Genomic DNA, 14876 nt, shown 5'->3' with positions numbered 1-14876 from the left:
TTACTCACCGGCAGGAACACAACACTATGGGTGCTTTACGTGGGTGCCAATGTATAATTTTCTCACTCCATCTATTGTCGGTTGTTCGTACTGTATGGCCCGCCCATCTTCATTTCAGCCTACATGTGAGTTCAGCTGCATCTGTTACCTTTGTTATCTTTCTAATATCACAGCTTCTTTTTCTGTTACATTTTTTAATATTAAGCATACTTCTCTCTGTTGATCTCTGGAAAACATTTATCTTTTGTATGATGTCTTTGGTAAGTGTCCAAAGTTTCCCTATTGATAGATGTCAAAAAGTTAATATGCCTCTGGTACCCTGCGAAACAATTTGTTTTTCAAGGATGTTTTTTTTTCAGATTAGAAAACTAATTTCGTATATGTAATCAATATTAATGTTAAAGTTTTAATGTGTCTCTAGTATATTTAATTTCATAGTTTATAGGTCTAAACAAAAGTGTCATTTTCGTCTGCCAACGAAAAGTTATTTCCAAATGCTCAGCCCTCGTAGCCAACATAGCGTAGCGTAGACATCTCTCTCTATCGCTCTTCCATATTAGTGCGACTGTGACAATTGCGTTTCGTTCGCTACGGAGCGTTAACGATTGGCATGTTGGCTATGCGGGCAGCTCTATGCGACACAAGCTCATTACTTAAAAAAACGGATTTGAATTGTCCTGTTTTGCTAAAACCATTTTACGTGGAGTTTAACTAGATATGTCTTAAATCAGTTTATACATATCTGTGTTCTTATTAAGACTATGAAATTGATATATACTGATATAAGCTAACTCACAATCCAAGCTCGGAACCGATTTTTAAAATACCGGTAAGTACCAGTTTATTTCGGTTTTCCTCCGAACTTTTATAAGAACGCGAACGTTTTAAGAACTTTATATATAACCTAAAAAAACCGGTTTATTCGACGAGCGATGCAAAGGCCGGATGGTGTGCCACATAATCATAGACATCGACATAGGAAGAAACTGGTTTTTATTGTTCTAAACCGGTTAATTTGACAAGAACTGTTCTCATAAAAACCGGTTTCAAAATAAGGGCTTTTCGAGAAAAATAGAAATAAAAAGGTTTTGCGCCAAGTACATGATAACGGTTTGGAAATTTAACCGGTTTCTGAGCCTTGCTGACAATGCACAGCGAGATGAACTGCATTTGAGTTGACTCAGCCCTTGTTGTGCGTTTGAGTTGAGTTGAGACCACGTAAAACTCGTGGTGAGGGTACTAGTTCTTATTTTAAAAAAAAAACTTTTCTCTGAAATACTCACTCTGTTAACATGATCTCTGAGGATATTGGAGTAGACCATGGCCATTGCTTCTAACGCCATGAAGGTCATGCAGCCCACCACCCACGGGACCAGGAACGCCACGTTTTCCTGAAAAAAAAAGTAAATCACTAAGTAAAATATATTAGTCAAATAAAGAGTAGCCGTACCATGAGTTGACACTATTTCTTTTTTTTCGTACTACGTTGGTGGCAAACAAGCATACGGCCCGCCTGATGGTAAGCAGTCTCCGTAGCCTATGTACGTCTGCAACTCCGGAGGAGTTACATGCCTGCAAACCTGCCGCGGCAGCATGGTTGCAATTTTATCACCTGTCACTATGCTTGTCACTTTCGCACTTACATACTTGATAGAACGTGACAGGTAAGAAAAATACAGCTGTCGGATCTTTGTAAATTGTAAAAATTGTAAATAAACAAAGAAGCACATATGGTGCTTCTTTGTTTATTTATGTATTTACTAAATCAGTATTACTAAAAAACGATATATAACGCAAAAAAGACGGACTTCATGCCATATGGCACTCTCCCGTAGTTTTTTTTGTCATGAACACCTTCCGACATCCGATATCGGAAGGTGCTTCCGACAGTTTTGGCTATGTCGGACGATATTTTTTGTTTGTGTGCTTGCATGTGTAGCAATATGTTTCTAGTAGTGTGCGTGATCTGAAAAGACCGAAAGGGATAGTGTATCTTGTAGTACTGTTTGTCCTTGTCTATTGAAGGATCCTATAGTCAAGTGTAAAAATATGGGTGTACACATCTTACTCAAAAATATGTCCCATAGCATCTTATTCCACTGTAATAAGAGCGTAGTACCATATTTATGAGACGATTCTCTCGATACACATTTTTGCAGCTGACTGTACATCCGATATCGGATCGGAAAATGTGAAAACGCTCTTACCGGTTAAATGAAATTATAACTTGTTTATTATCAATAATAAAAGTGGTAGTAAAGCGACACGTTATATGACCTTTTTATGGCCGAAGGCGTGGCAAATAGTTAATTAAATGTTATATAAAGTGACGTGTTTCATTAAGTAATTAAATGGTCAAGGTTGGAAATAAACACAGATCCAATTTCACTTGAAATATTGACTGGAAGTGGCATAACTACCGTGCTGCTAATATTGTGTTTTATTAATAATACGTTTTTGGCAAAAATTTAATTTTTGGTACAAGCTTTTATCGCTGACTGTACTTTTCTTTCCACAGGCAACTAATACTCATCGAGCCAATTCTAAAAACTCCAAACACAATTAGGTTGCGTTGTTTTATCATAGAGTTCCTATGTCCACCTCTTGCCTCCATCATTAGATCAGCTCGATAGTACCATAATATTGCATTGTCACCCGACTTACATATGTATGCAAATTTTCAGCTCAATTGGAAACCGGGAAGTGGATCAAATTTAACTTGCAAGATTTGATTACAAACAGACAACGGTCAGGTGAAAGTAAATAAAAGCTTGTAAATAGAAATACTCATAAATAATTTTATTTTACATTTTTCATTATTCCCACAAAAACCACAAATCAAGGCATGTGGCAACGATATTATCATCATTCGCTTGCCCTTATCCCATTCACTTGAGGTCGGCGCAGCATGTCTTTTTCTTCCATATCTTCTGTCACCCGTCATCGCATCATTCACTCGCGTTCGTTTCATGTCATCTCTCACACAATCCATCCACCTTTTCCTGGGTTTTCCTCTCCCGTTCCATCCCTCCACATTCATTCGTAATACCTTTCTCGTCATATGATTTTCATCCCTCCGCATCACATGCCCATACCACGCTAGGCGATTCGCTCTTACTTTTTCTACTATGGGTGCAACTTTTAGGCTTCGTCTTATAATACTCATTCCTTATCCTATATATACATATTAATTACACATAATTACATGTAAATACTTATATGCATAGAAAACATCCAAAACCCAGGAACAAATATAGTAATTCAAATTTGACGTCTATTTTTTTTTATTGATATTCAGGACAACAACAGCCGTAGATATACAATTTACAACAATACAAGTCTATGACTTGGACACCATGTACCCCTAGTGTAACTAAATTCGATTTTGAAACGTGACGTACGCGTTTGCGTTTAGTCTCATTGTGTATTGGATTTAGAAAGAGCGCGCCAAGCGGGACGTTTTGGAAACTCAAAATCCTATACAAAATGAGACTTAACGCAAACGCGTTCGTCACGTTATGATGTCGATCAAATTTACACTAGGGGTACTGGCATTCAAATTGAGAAATAAATACTTTGATCGTAATATCGTCACTTATCACAAAATAATCAATATTATACTGGAAGAAGAGTACGTTTTAATGACATGTTTTTTAGCTTCTGAACATGTTATGTGCCTTTAAATTAACACAAACCAATATTTCAATTAGGGTAAAACAAAACATAAACTTGTGTATACAGGGTGATTACTGGGTCGTGATCCAGAACCACTATTTCTAAATTTATAAATGATTCACATTATCATACGGTACGGTATTTAAAGATAATTTATTTAATTTTTATTACTTTTCAAGTAAAATTAATCTTATATGAAGTAATCATGGTCAGCCTATGACTTTTGACATACGCTGTATGGAAAACGACAAGGCATCACATTGAGCAGGGTGACCAAATTGTATGCAAAAAAATTTTTTTCTACTTGTCACCTGAAAAACAATCATAATTATTGGTGATAATAAATAATGAGCAACATCATTAGAAACATCTTTGAGTTCTGTGTGATGTCTTGTTCTCTTGCTCCACGACCTCGAAATCAGCCTGTATAGACCATACATAAGTACATTATAAAAATTAAAATCGGTCAAGAGCAGGTCATGTCATGCCCAATTGCTCAGTGTAGGCTTCCGTAGTTACCATTCTGTCAGAATAGGCTAAACGGGGGTTATTAATTATCCAACCTATCCAACCATAAACAAAAAAAAACAAAAAAAAAAAAACATTTTGTATGGGAGGAACTACACTAAAAGAACTATTTTTTGTAGTTTTTGTTTTACCGTTCCATCACCATGTATCATTTATGTATCCATGCCAAATTGGAGGTTTCTAGCACTAACGATCGCAGAGGAAACCGGCGGACAGTCGGACAGAACCCTAAAAACCGAGTAAAAAAAAATGCAGCAGTAACTTTACACCCAGAGATTTTAAAGTAATTAGGGCGCCTAATCCTTAAACACCTAAGTGAATTTATTTGAAACTTTATCTAACCCCTGTGAGACATTTATTGGATCATTAAACTTGTGATTGTTAAACTCTGAAACATTTTGTGAGCTCTTTCAGAAGCATTACTACTAAAATAGAGGTGACATTTTTATCAGTTTCAAAATGTATGCCTCCCCTCCGCCAACGGCCATAGGCTACTGCCCACTGTAACCCTTAAATAATATAGGTTGTTTATTTAGTCCCCTGCAATAATTTACGGGGCGAAAATATAGGTCATACTGAGCTGAAAGTTGCTCAGTATAGGTCATACTTTAGAAATTTTGAGAAATTTTTCTCTCTGCTCTGTGTAACAAAACAAAAAGTCTGTTTCATACATTCTGGCTGTCTGACCTTGACATTTTCTATGGGGGAGTAAATTTTTTTTTCGCGATTTCGGGATTGGGCCCATAGTAAAAGTTGCTCAATATGACCTATATATTCAACCCGTGAATTATTGCAAGTGACTAAATAAACACCATGTATGACAATTCTCATAATATAATTTTGAAATTTTGCGAGGTTTCTTTCTATACTTATTATTAATATTTAGCCAGTTTGGCCTTTTCCTAATTATGCAATAAAGGATCAAAAAAACCGACATACTAAAAGTAAGACATAATATATGCTTTGATCGGATAAAACAAATCACTGTAGTTAAGCATAAGCATGAGTACAATTATTTACACAAAAGTTTTTCGCTACAAAAAGGATCATTATACACTCAAGGGACTTCCAAAGTAGGTAGGTTCTAGTCTTCTTTAATACTAAATACAAATATATTTCCAATGCGTCTAACCTAACCTAACCTAACACCAGTCTCAAATTAAACTGAACCAGTAAGATCTTGGTAGATTTGGTATAATAAATATAATAGTTCAGTCTATATACGTCTCACTGCTGGACACATGCCTCCTTTAATGAGAATCTTTGGCTATAGTCTCCATGCTGGCCCAATGCGAGTTGGGGACTTCATCACACCTTTGAATTTCTTCGCAGATATATTCCCTCACGATGTTTTCCTTCACAGGAAAGCTACTGGTAAAATATCAAAAGGTTCGCAAGGATTTCACCCGAGACCAAGTCGGACATCAGATCTACCCAGATGAGAGTTGCTAAGAACTTGAGTTTTTTTGGATAGACACGACTCAAGATATGAAGAGAAACATGAGTCCAGATTTTCCTAAAACAGGCGAGTTCATAAAACGTATTTAAGAGCTATATTAAAACTGAACGACAAAACAAACCATAAACTAAAAAAAACCTTCAAAATATTGTTAATTATACAGTTTTAGCCTAAAATAACCCCCCCCCCCCCTGCATCGTACCTTGCCCAAAGGTCCCCATAATCCATGCAGCATTCCACCGCGTAACTGTCATGGAGACCTGTACCCCTAGTGTAAATTTTATCGACATCATAACGTGACGAACGCGTTTGCGTTAAGTCTCATTTTGTATAGGATTTTGAGTTTCCAAAACGTCCCGTTTGGCGCGCTCTTTCTAAATCCAATACAAAATGAGACTAAACGCAAACGCGTACGTCACGTTTCAAAATCGAATTTATTTACACTAGCGGTACTGTTGGACCAAGTACGACCCAATTTAACATTTTATTTCACTATAAACATTCATCTCTGGACCAAATAGATTCATGCCGTCGTCAGCAATCGGAATACAATAGCAGCCCAAAGATAATGCTAATATAATTTGATACTACTCTTTACCAACTTTAATACAATGGAGAGGGATAATTGTTTCAAGGCGGTCAGGTTATACTGAACGACTACATTTCTATTAATAGTACAGTAATGGTCCATTATCTCTCCTAGGGCTAAGTAAATATTTCAAAAGGCCGTTTCCCTAAAGACCAAGATAGTACTAAATGTAATTTATTTGTTGAGAGCTAGAAACATGCTAAAGTACTGTGTGTTAACGAGAAGATTTTTTCAATACTTAATGGAAAAATTCACTCCCGGGACTTCGGTGCTGTTCAAATAGTTTATTTAGTATTTTCCACTCGATAATCATAATAAAATAAAATAAAATAAATTATCATTTATTTCAGATCTTTACAATCCATAGATTTTGTTAGTTTATCTAAGCTACAAAAAACCATTCTAAAACCTTGGATGGTTTTAGTTTATAAAATAATGAAAAATCTGGGAATGAAAACAATGGTAGAACACTGTGTGGGTCGTAGTCTCAGAGGCGGGAGGTCAAATCTTGCCCATCTTATATTTTTCGTTTATTTCATAAATTATAATTTATAAGTTACTAGAATTGCACATAATATTAGATTAGATGATGTATTTCATGAAAGACAATTACATGATAAATTTGTACCTATTGATGTAAGAATTTCTATCATGATCGTCAAAATAAAATAAAAATGTAAATAATAAATATATTAATAAAATAAATTTATAGCTCCAATAAGGATTGTCAATACAATTAGAATAAGAGTAAGTAGGTAAATATTTACAAAATCCAGAATATAAATTTAGTCTCAAAACTTACGCAAATACAAGAACAATAAAAATAAAAACGATCAATAAAAAGTCAATTGATCTCCAATATGAAAAGTCAGTTACATTGACATAATAACACAAATATATATTGAAATCCGCTTTCAACTTCAAGATCGAGTGAGAAATATCTAGATCGATTTCATTACCAAACTTAATGGAAATGGAAAAAAAGCCGTATGGCTTTTCAGCATCTAGGAAGGAATGGTGCCAATTAAACAGACTCCGCACCGAACATGGAGTCATGGACGCTGTGCGGACTACTTGTTTAGGTTTGGTTGGCGAGACTCACCAGCGTGCGACTGCGGGGCGCCAGTGCAGACTATACACCACATTACACATAATTGCCCGATACGGAAATTTGTTGGAGAGGCCCTAGATCTTCACTCACCTAATGCAAACGCTGCCCAATGGGTGAATAACTTAGATATTTTATTATAGTTTATAATTAAGCGACTCTGTAAATGCCATACGAATAAATAAATAAATGGAATTGAGCAGGACATATTGCCATGTAGAGTGACGGCAGGTGAACTATAATCGAAGGAATGTCTCTGGTGGAATGTCATCGATCCCAGAGCGCCCTCACAAACGGCAAAGAGGGTGAAACCCAGGAGAGGGTGAAAACCTCTTGCGAGGAAAGGAGCGGCGAGCCCCAAGACCGTCCAGAAAAAAAGGTGAACTAATGTTGACAGGTTAATGGCCGCTTTTCTTAGAGCATTTAAGCAATCGGATATGCCTTGTCAGTAATTTTCTTTGGTTAAATGCTCTAAGCCGCTTTCGGATGAAAGAAGCGTCTGGCGTCCATTAGCTCATTGGACGGACGACATTCGGAAGATCGTGGGACACTGCTTGATGAGACTAACCCAGGACCGGAATAAGTGGATACACACTTAGGCCTATGATCAGCAGTGATGCTAAAATTAGGATGATGAGAAGTAACAAAGATTCCCATAATTGGTCTAATGGGGCCTCTGATCATATTTCCACGGATTGGTTCCATGAATCGGGAATCTCAAATTATAAAACAAGGTTAAAAGTCATAGATATAGGTTTTGGAAGCGGTGGTGATCGGGTAGATCTGACGTCCAATTTTCAATCCGAAAGTAACGGGATCAAATCCTGGCTCCCACGAATGAGTTGTTCGGAACTTATATACGGAATATCATTTGATATTCACCACTAGATTTTCGGTGAAGGAAAACATCGTGAGGTAACCTACATACATCTGCCTTGGGCCAGCGTGTTGGAGCTGCGGGGTAGCTCAAGCCCTCTCGTGCATTATAGAGGCCTGTGCCCAGGATTGGTACATATTAAAGGAACTGAATTATAATAATTATATTAACTATAGGTACTTACTTTATAAATCCCGTAGAACAAGATTATGCTGAGCATAATCATGAACATTTGGGTTCCTATAATTGCAAAATACGCTATCTGTACACCTGAAACAATGGAAAATATTAAATTAGTACAATATAACATGTAGTAGGTACACCGTCCGAACCTGTAGTAGGTAGTTCGTCGAATAAAGGTCCCTATGAATTATCATTTTTATATGGAGTAACTTTAAGGTTCGCTCGTAAGAGATCGCTCTTTAGCGATAAGACCGCCTGTTGTCTGCCTATATCACTAATCATTTTTTTTTCTTTAAGCTGTATCTTTTACTGAGGTGTGCCAATAAAGAGTATTCTATCGATCTATTTAACGTAGAATGTTTGTAGATATTTTTTGAAAGATTAGCACATTAATTTATATAAAACTATAACTTTTAAGTTATAAAATACTGTAAGAGCGTGTTAACTATATAATACATTAAGTAGGTATGCAGAATAATGGCATGGCATTGTGGTAAGTGGTAATATTATAACCAAAATAAAAGGTGTAACAAAAATAGTCGTGATCCGTTTAAGGGCATACTCGTATTTAGTATCGAGTTTTGATTAGGAAAACGTAGAAGAAACATTTTTTTTTTTACTATTTTCTTTTACCTTTGTATGGAGGGTTGACCGACTTGGGCGGCCTATTTTTTTGAACGATTTCGGGGTTGGTCTCTTAATAAAAGTTGCTCAGTATGACCTATATATTCACTCCGTAAATTATTGCAGGTGACTAAATAAACAGAAACACCCTGTATGGATTCAAGTCCCCACTTATCGACAATCTTTTATAATACTCGTAGGTACATGCCATAAATTTTTACTTATTACTAAAGTGAAATAATGAAATTGTAAATACAGTAAAATTTTCCAACCATAGGTAATTATTTTCATGCTTTGAAAGTATAATATTGAACACTTTCTAAATTCGTCTGTGCCTCCCACGTTCCTGCTCGACATAAAATTACATTTATTCCGCCGATATATTTCATATCCCGCCAATTACGGAACATATGAAGAGGCTTCGTATCCTATACCTTTCTTCATTAAAGAGATCACATTCACGAACCGTACATCTTTACCGTATTGTAACAAATATAATTTGAGCTTTAATAAAGCATCTCATATTTGATATTTAAAGGTTGCAAAAAAAATAGTGGGGAATTCGTTTGACGGCATATGCAGTATCGAGTTTTTTGACGCGAAAATTTTTTGGCCTTTGCATGAAGAGTCGGCCAACTTGGACGACCTGCCCCATAGAATTTTTTTGTGAATCAAAAAACGTTTTTCTACTTTTTTCTAATCAGAATACGATACTAAATATGGTCTTTTACGAATCATCACTATTTTTGTAGCACTCTTTATAATTAGTAGAGTAGAAAGACAAAAGAGATGGAAAGTACTTGGCCGACAAACATTCTAGAAGAATTAAGAGCCATAAGATAATAGCCGCCGCAATACAATCGAAGTAACGCTCTGAATTTAAAACGACACGCTGTCGTAACGTTACATTTGATATCAACAACTTATCTCATATTTTATATGATATCAGAGGAATAGAAATTTATTGTTTTTTTTTTTAACCAAATGGTTGGCAATTCGATCATGCTTACAGTGCTATTCATTTATCACCTTGACGCGAAGATTTAACCAGAATGGCCGAATGTTAACGACATATTTATTTACAGCAGACATATTTATTTAGGGCACTACGATTTAAAATTCGGCCTTATTGCTAACGGAATATTTTACTGTGTTTCGTACCGGTTTACGCTTGTAACTTCGGTGTCTATCATAGGCGTTTTTTCATCACTTTTATACTCGTGAACAATAAAAACGGGGGACATTCCAAAGAATTTTCAAATAATGTTTTTATTGATTTTGTAAAATTTTGGTTTGTTGACCGTATGTTGTTGCGAATATCATCCTTTTCTTTATGTGAAACATTTCTATTTCACGTTTGTAAATGTGTGCGTGATATGTGAGTGGTTTTCGTACATAAGTACACACTTTATTAAACGTAGCTTTGCGTTTCGCCTGTAAAGAGTCTTGGTTACGCCATTTTGGGTTTAGCGAGATCATCAAAAGACTCGAGGCAGGGCGTTATAACCTTGTTTGCGTTTTGCAAATTAACTTTCCGTTTTGTTATGATGTTGATATTTTATATGTGTATAGATATAAGCGTTTTTGTCTTTTGTACAGTTGGCAGCGATTTATACTTATATAATATTTGCATAATAAACTCAGAAAAGTGGATGATTTCTGAAAAGATAATTCATTTTACAATTCGAACGTGCGTTGACATCAGAATGACATCTAAATGAAATATTATTCATCGTAATTCAGTAGGGCTAAGATTCACATTCGGAATATTCGGCTCTTTATTATTTGTCACCATGTCTGTCACGTTCTAACACATATGTAAGTGCGAAAGTGACAAGCGATAAAAAAAATGGAACCATGCTGCCACTGCCGGTATCGTGCATTTCGCTCATAATACTTGCTCGAAAATGTATTGGCACGAGCGAGGTGAACGATAACTGAGTTATTTATTATAGTTTAAGATAGTTCTAATTGGTCTGATAACGTACGGCTATCATATTGTCGGTTTAATGCTTCTAGCAACACCGGCTTCCGACACGTCGGAAGGGAGCCGAAGCGGTATTTTACCGTACAAATCGTTCTGCAATTTTTTGCGGGGAGAAACGTGCGCTCAGTCGCACTTCTCACTCGCACTACATACAAAATCCAATCTGTTATGACTTATAGTTAATCTCTACAATATATATATTAAATATATTATAGGACATTATTACACAACTTGACTAAGTCCCACAGAAAGCTCAATAAGGCTTGTGTTGAGGGTACTTAGACAACGATATATATAATATATAAATATCTATAAATACTTAAATACATAGAAAACACCCATGACTCAGGAACAAATATCCATGCTCATCACACAATATTTACTTAAACAATATGTTACACATATCTAAAGCTTAGGTTGTGCGTTTGTCTATATGACAAGCTGTTTATTGAATTAATCAATGAAAGCATTTCTTTCGGATACAAATGTATTTATATTATGTTGATAATAAGTTAGATATTGTCGAGTATATTTAAAAAACACTATTTATTACATTTAAATACAGGATGTTTATTTATTCGCCTGCAATAATTTACTGGTGAATATATAGGTCATACTGAGCAACTTTTATTATGGGACCAACCCCGTAATCGCGAAAATAAATTGGCTGTTTCATACATTTCGTCTGTCCGACCTTGACATTTTCTATGGGAGAGTAAATTTTTTTTTTTGCGATTTCGGGGTTGGATCCATAGTAAAAGTTGCTCAGTATGACCTATATATTCAGCCCGTAAATTGTTGCAGGTGACTAAATAAACATCCTGTATGTATTTAAAAATAATGATGAGGGAAAACCTAACTACGAGAAACGTGCTGTTATTTCTTGTACAGTCACGGACTTTAATTGTTGAGCCAATTACGTTTCAAGATAATTTGGATGTTAATACTAACGGGATGAAATGTCCAATGTAAAGTTTTTTTTATACTACGTCGGTTGCAAACAAGCATACGGCCTGCCTAGTAGTAAGCGGCTACCGTAGCCTATGAACGCCTGCAACTCCAGAAGTGCTACATGGGGGTTGCCGTCCCTAACACCCCGCATCCTACAGAAATACAGATTTTTATTAGATTAGATTAAAAACAACTAGTATTGAACAAAGTTGTGTCGACTTTTGCAAATGTGTCCAGAATCACCCTGTACATATATCAATGCTAACGGAATGAAGTGACCGATGTAAAGTTTTTTTATACTACGTCAGTGGTAAAAAAGCATACGGTCTGCCTGGTGGTAAGCGGTTATCGTAGCCTACACCCCGCACTCTTTCTATTCGATCCAAGAATATTTTGACATTTAATATGTCGATTATCAATTTATCAAGTCGATTATTATTATCGTATAAATTGCATGATGTGAATTTTAATTTATTGTGTATAATTATTGTTTGCATGCTACATGATAGTATTGTTGGGGAGATATGAGCGCACCTTTACTTAATGTAAATTATTTAACATCTGTATAACCATGTCTCTTGCAAATAATTAATTAAATTCAATACACCCTCTCTGAAAGTAAACCCTAAATGACTCAACAAATTAAAGTCCGTGTTGTACACCTTTCAAAAATATAACTAGTATTGAAATTTTGTGTCGACTTTTGAAAATGTGTCCAGAATCACGTATACGTTATTGTTTTATTGGAACACGTTGCCGCCACTTCCATCGGATGAAGTGTGCTTCAATTTGTGAAGCGTCGGCTTCATTGTTAAGCCATCGAAAAATCGTTTGAAAGATAGCCAAGGGCTTTTCATTCCGTCATCGGATTTTTTATGAACGGTTTCGGAGGTATTTTAATTTTTTCGCTACTTTGCAAAATTGGTATGGAGTTTTAATTTTAAAAACTCGATCAAAGTTATTGCTATAGATTAGTATTATTTTATGCGGCGACAAAACTCTATTTTTTATCAATATGGCACATGGCTATGAAAAAAAAAGAAACGTTTAAAGGATTGTCTTTCGGATATATATTAAACATTCCGTTACTTCACAAAAATGGTATGGGATTTTTAAATCGCTAGAATCATGAACGACATTACTTAAAGAAAAAATCGGCCAAGAGCATGTCGGACCATGCTCTGTGTAGGGTTTTAGAGATACCATTCCATTAAAAAGGCCAATCGTGCCAAAAAGGCCAAAAGCCCTTTGTGTGTCTTTTCCCTAAGAGGAGATGATTTTTTGCAATTAATCAAAAACGACTGGACCGACCATGTTCGCTATAGTTTTCATTGAAAGTATTTATTAAGAAGAAGACCTAAATCCTTCCTTGGGCCAGAACTATCTCCAGGCTCTTTCATCTAAGCCGGTTCAGCAATTTTAGCATGAAGAGGTAACAGACAGACAGAACTACTTTCCCATTTTTAGTAGAGATATGTAGGTAATGAAATATTTGAGCCGGTAATAGTAAAATGTCCTTGAAAAGGCATAGCAGAGGTCGCCCTATACGCCTTTTCAAGGACGTTTTCACTCACGATTCATATCAAACATCGTAATAATTTATCAGACGTATCATCGAGACATCACACGAACGCCCAGGGAGCCTTAAAACTTTTAATACCCAATTCCAGGTAAGGATCATATTATTTATTCGTGACATGCCTAAATGACATAATTCCACACTTCCTCGGCGCTCTCGTCCCACATTTACCCAATCGACACACTGTCGTAACAACCTTTCGAAAGCAGTTTGAATTTGGATTCTATTGCACGGTGATACGGTAGAGATTCTAATGAGTTTTCCTATGGCTGTTACGGGTAGTCTAGTGGGTGCAGTCGTCACTGACTTTAATGTTGTCTTAAACGAATTCCGAGAATTCTCATGCCGTATTTTCATACGTTATTTTTTCAGCTCAGTCATGGAAATTTTCACGTCAAAGTTAGACGGGCTTTCGAGAAAGTAAATGGAGAAAAACGTATGTAATGAGATGCATACAACACGTCCAATCAGCTTTTAACGAACTGTCAAAATGTCTTAGCACTGGGTTACACTTTCACGATTTTTACATATATAATTATTTACTGAAACGAGTTTTGATTTAGGTTTATAGAACTTTTTTTTTTTTTAAAGATATTATACATTTCACTTCAGATAAATTTAACTAAAACAGAAATAAATAATAAGTAAGTAAGTATAGCGAGTGCGTACAGCACTTAACTAAAACTTAAATATGTATAAATAAAAACTACGTGTGCTTGGTTGTCAAACAAAACAAAGTTTCTTACGCGCACAACGCATGTGCATGTCGGACCAAAAGACTTTTTGCAAAATGTTGGCTAAGAGTTTGGGGGACGTTTTATAAGATGTAATGATTTGACGTTTTACGGATGCTAAGTGGTGTGACAGTCGTGCACGTAGCGAATACCAATTATCAAAACTGGATGAATTATTTCTCCTGATTTCATTAATTTTCTTGAGTACCTACTTCAAGTGACCTTCACTTTATGAAAGAATTACGAAGTATAAAAACAATTCTATAAAAAAATTACGGACGCCCCGTTACTGCCCCTCTCCTGCTTCTATAAGTATAAAAACAATTGTATAAAAAAATTACGGACGCCCCGCCATTGCCTCTTTCCTGTTTCCTGCTTCTATTAGTATAAAAACAATTCTATAAAAAAATTACGGACACCCCGCCACTGCCCCCCTCTCCTGCCTAGAGTTAGTTCACTTTACAAAAACATTACAGAGTTCACTTCATTTAGAATCAACAAGTGAAGCTTTTGACCTCTAGTAATAATTAATGTGTGTCGGAGCGCTCTCACATTTAAGGAGATTCCTCGACAAAGGAGAAG

At 35.8% G+C, this 14876-nt stretch overlaps 1 protein-coding gene across 4 annotated transcripts in view; it reads right to left on the bottom strand.

The window, feature by feature from the left end:
- The window catches only part of LOC133517315 (uncharacterized), a 132383-nt gene that overhangs the window by 18659 nt on the left and 98848 nt on the right, over positions 1-14876 (bottom strand). For 2 of the 4 annotated variants that reach the window (XM_061850573.1, XM_061850572.1), the window contains exons 4-5: positions 8421-8506; positions 406-1391 (exon numbers count right to left, since the gene is read on the bottom strand). In XM_061850573.1, coding sequence (XP_061706557.1) covers positions 1047-1391; positions 8421-8506 — 431 coding nt within the window. In that variant the 3' untranslated portion in view covers positions 406-1046. Of the gene's footprint in view, positions 1-405; positions 1392-8420; positions 8507-14876 lie in introns of those variants that run through there. The other 2 variants (XM_061850574.1, XM_061850571.1) reach the window with 2 other exon arrangements.

Source organism: Cydia pomonella, chromosome 4 (assembly GCF_033807575.1).
Source record: "Cydia pomonella isolate Wapato2018A chromosome 4, ilCydPomo1, whole genome shotgun sequence".
NCBI lineage: Eukaryota > Metazoa > Arthropoda > Insecta > Lepidoptera > Tortricidae > Cydia > Cydia pomonella.
Note: the sequence above shows the minus strand (reverse complement) of the source record. Positions and strands in the feature narration are given on the sequence as shown.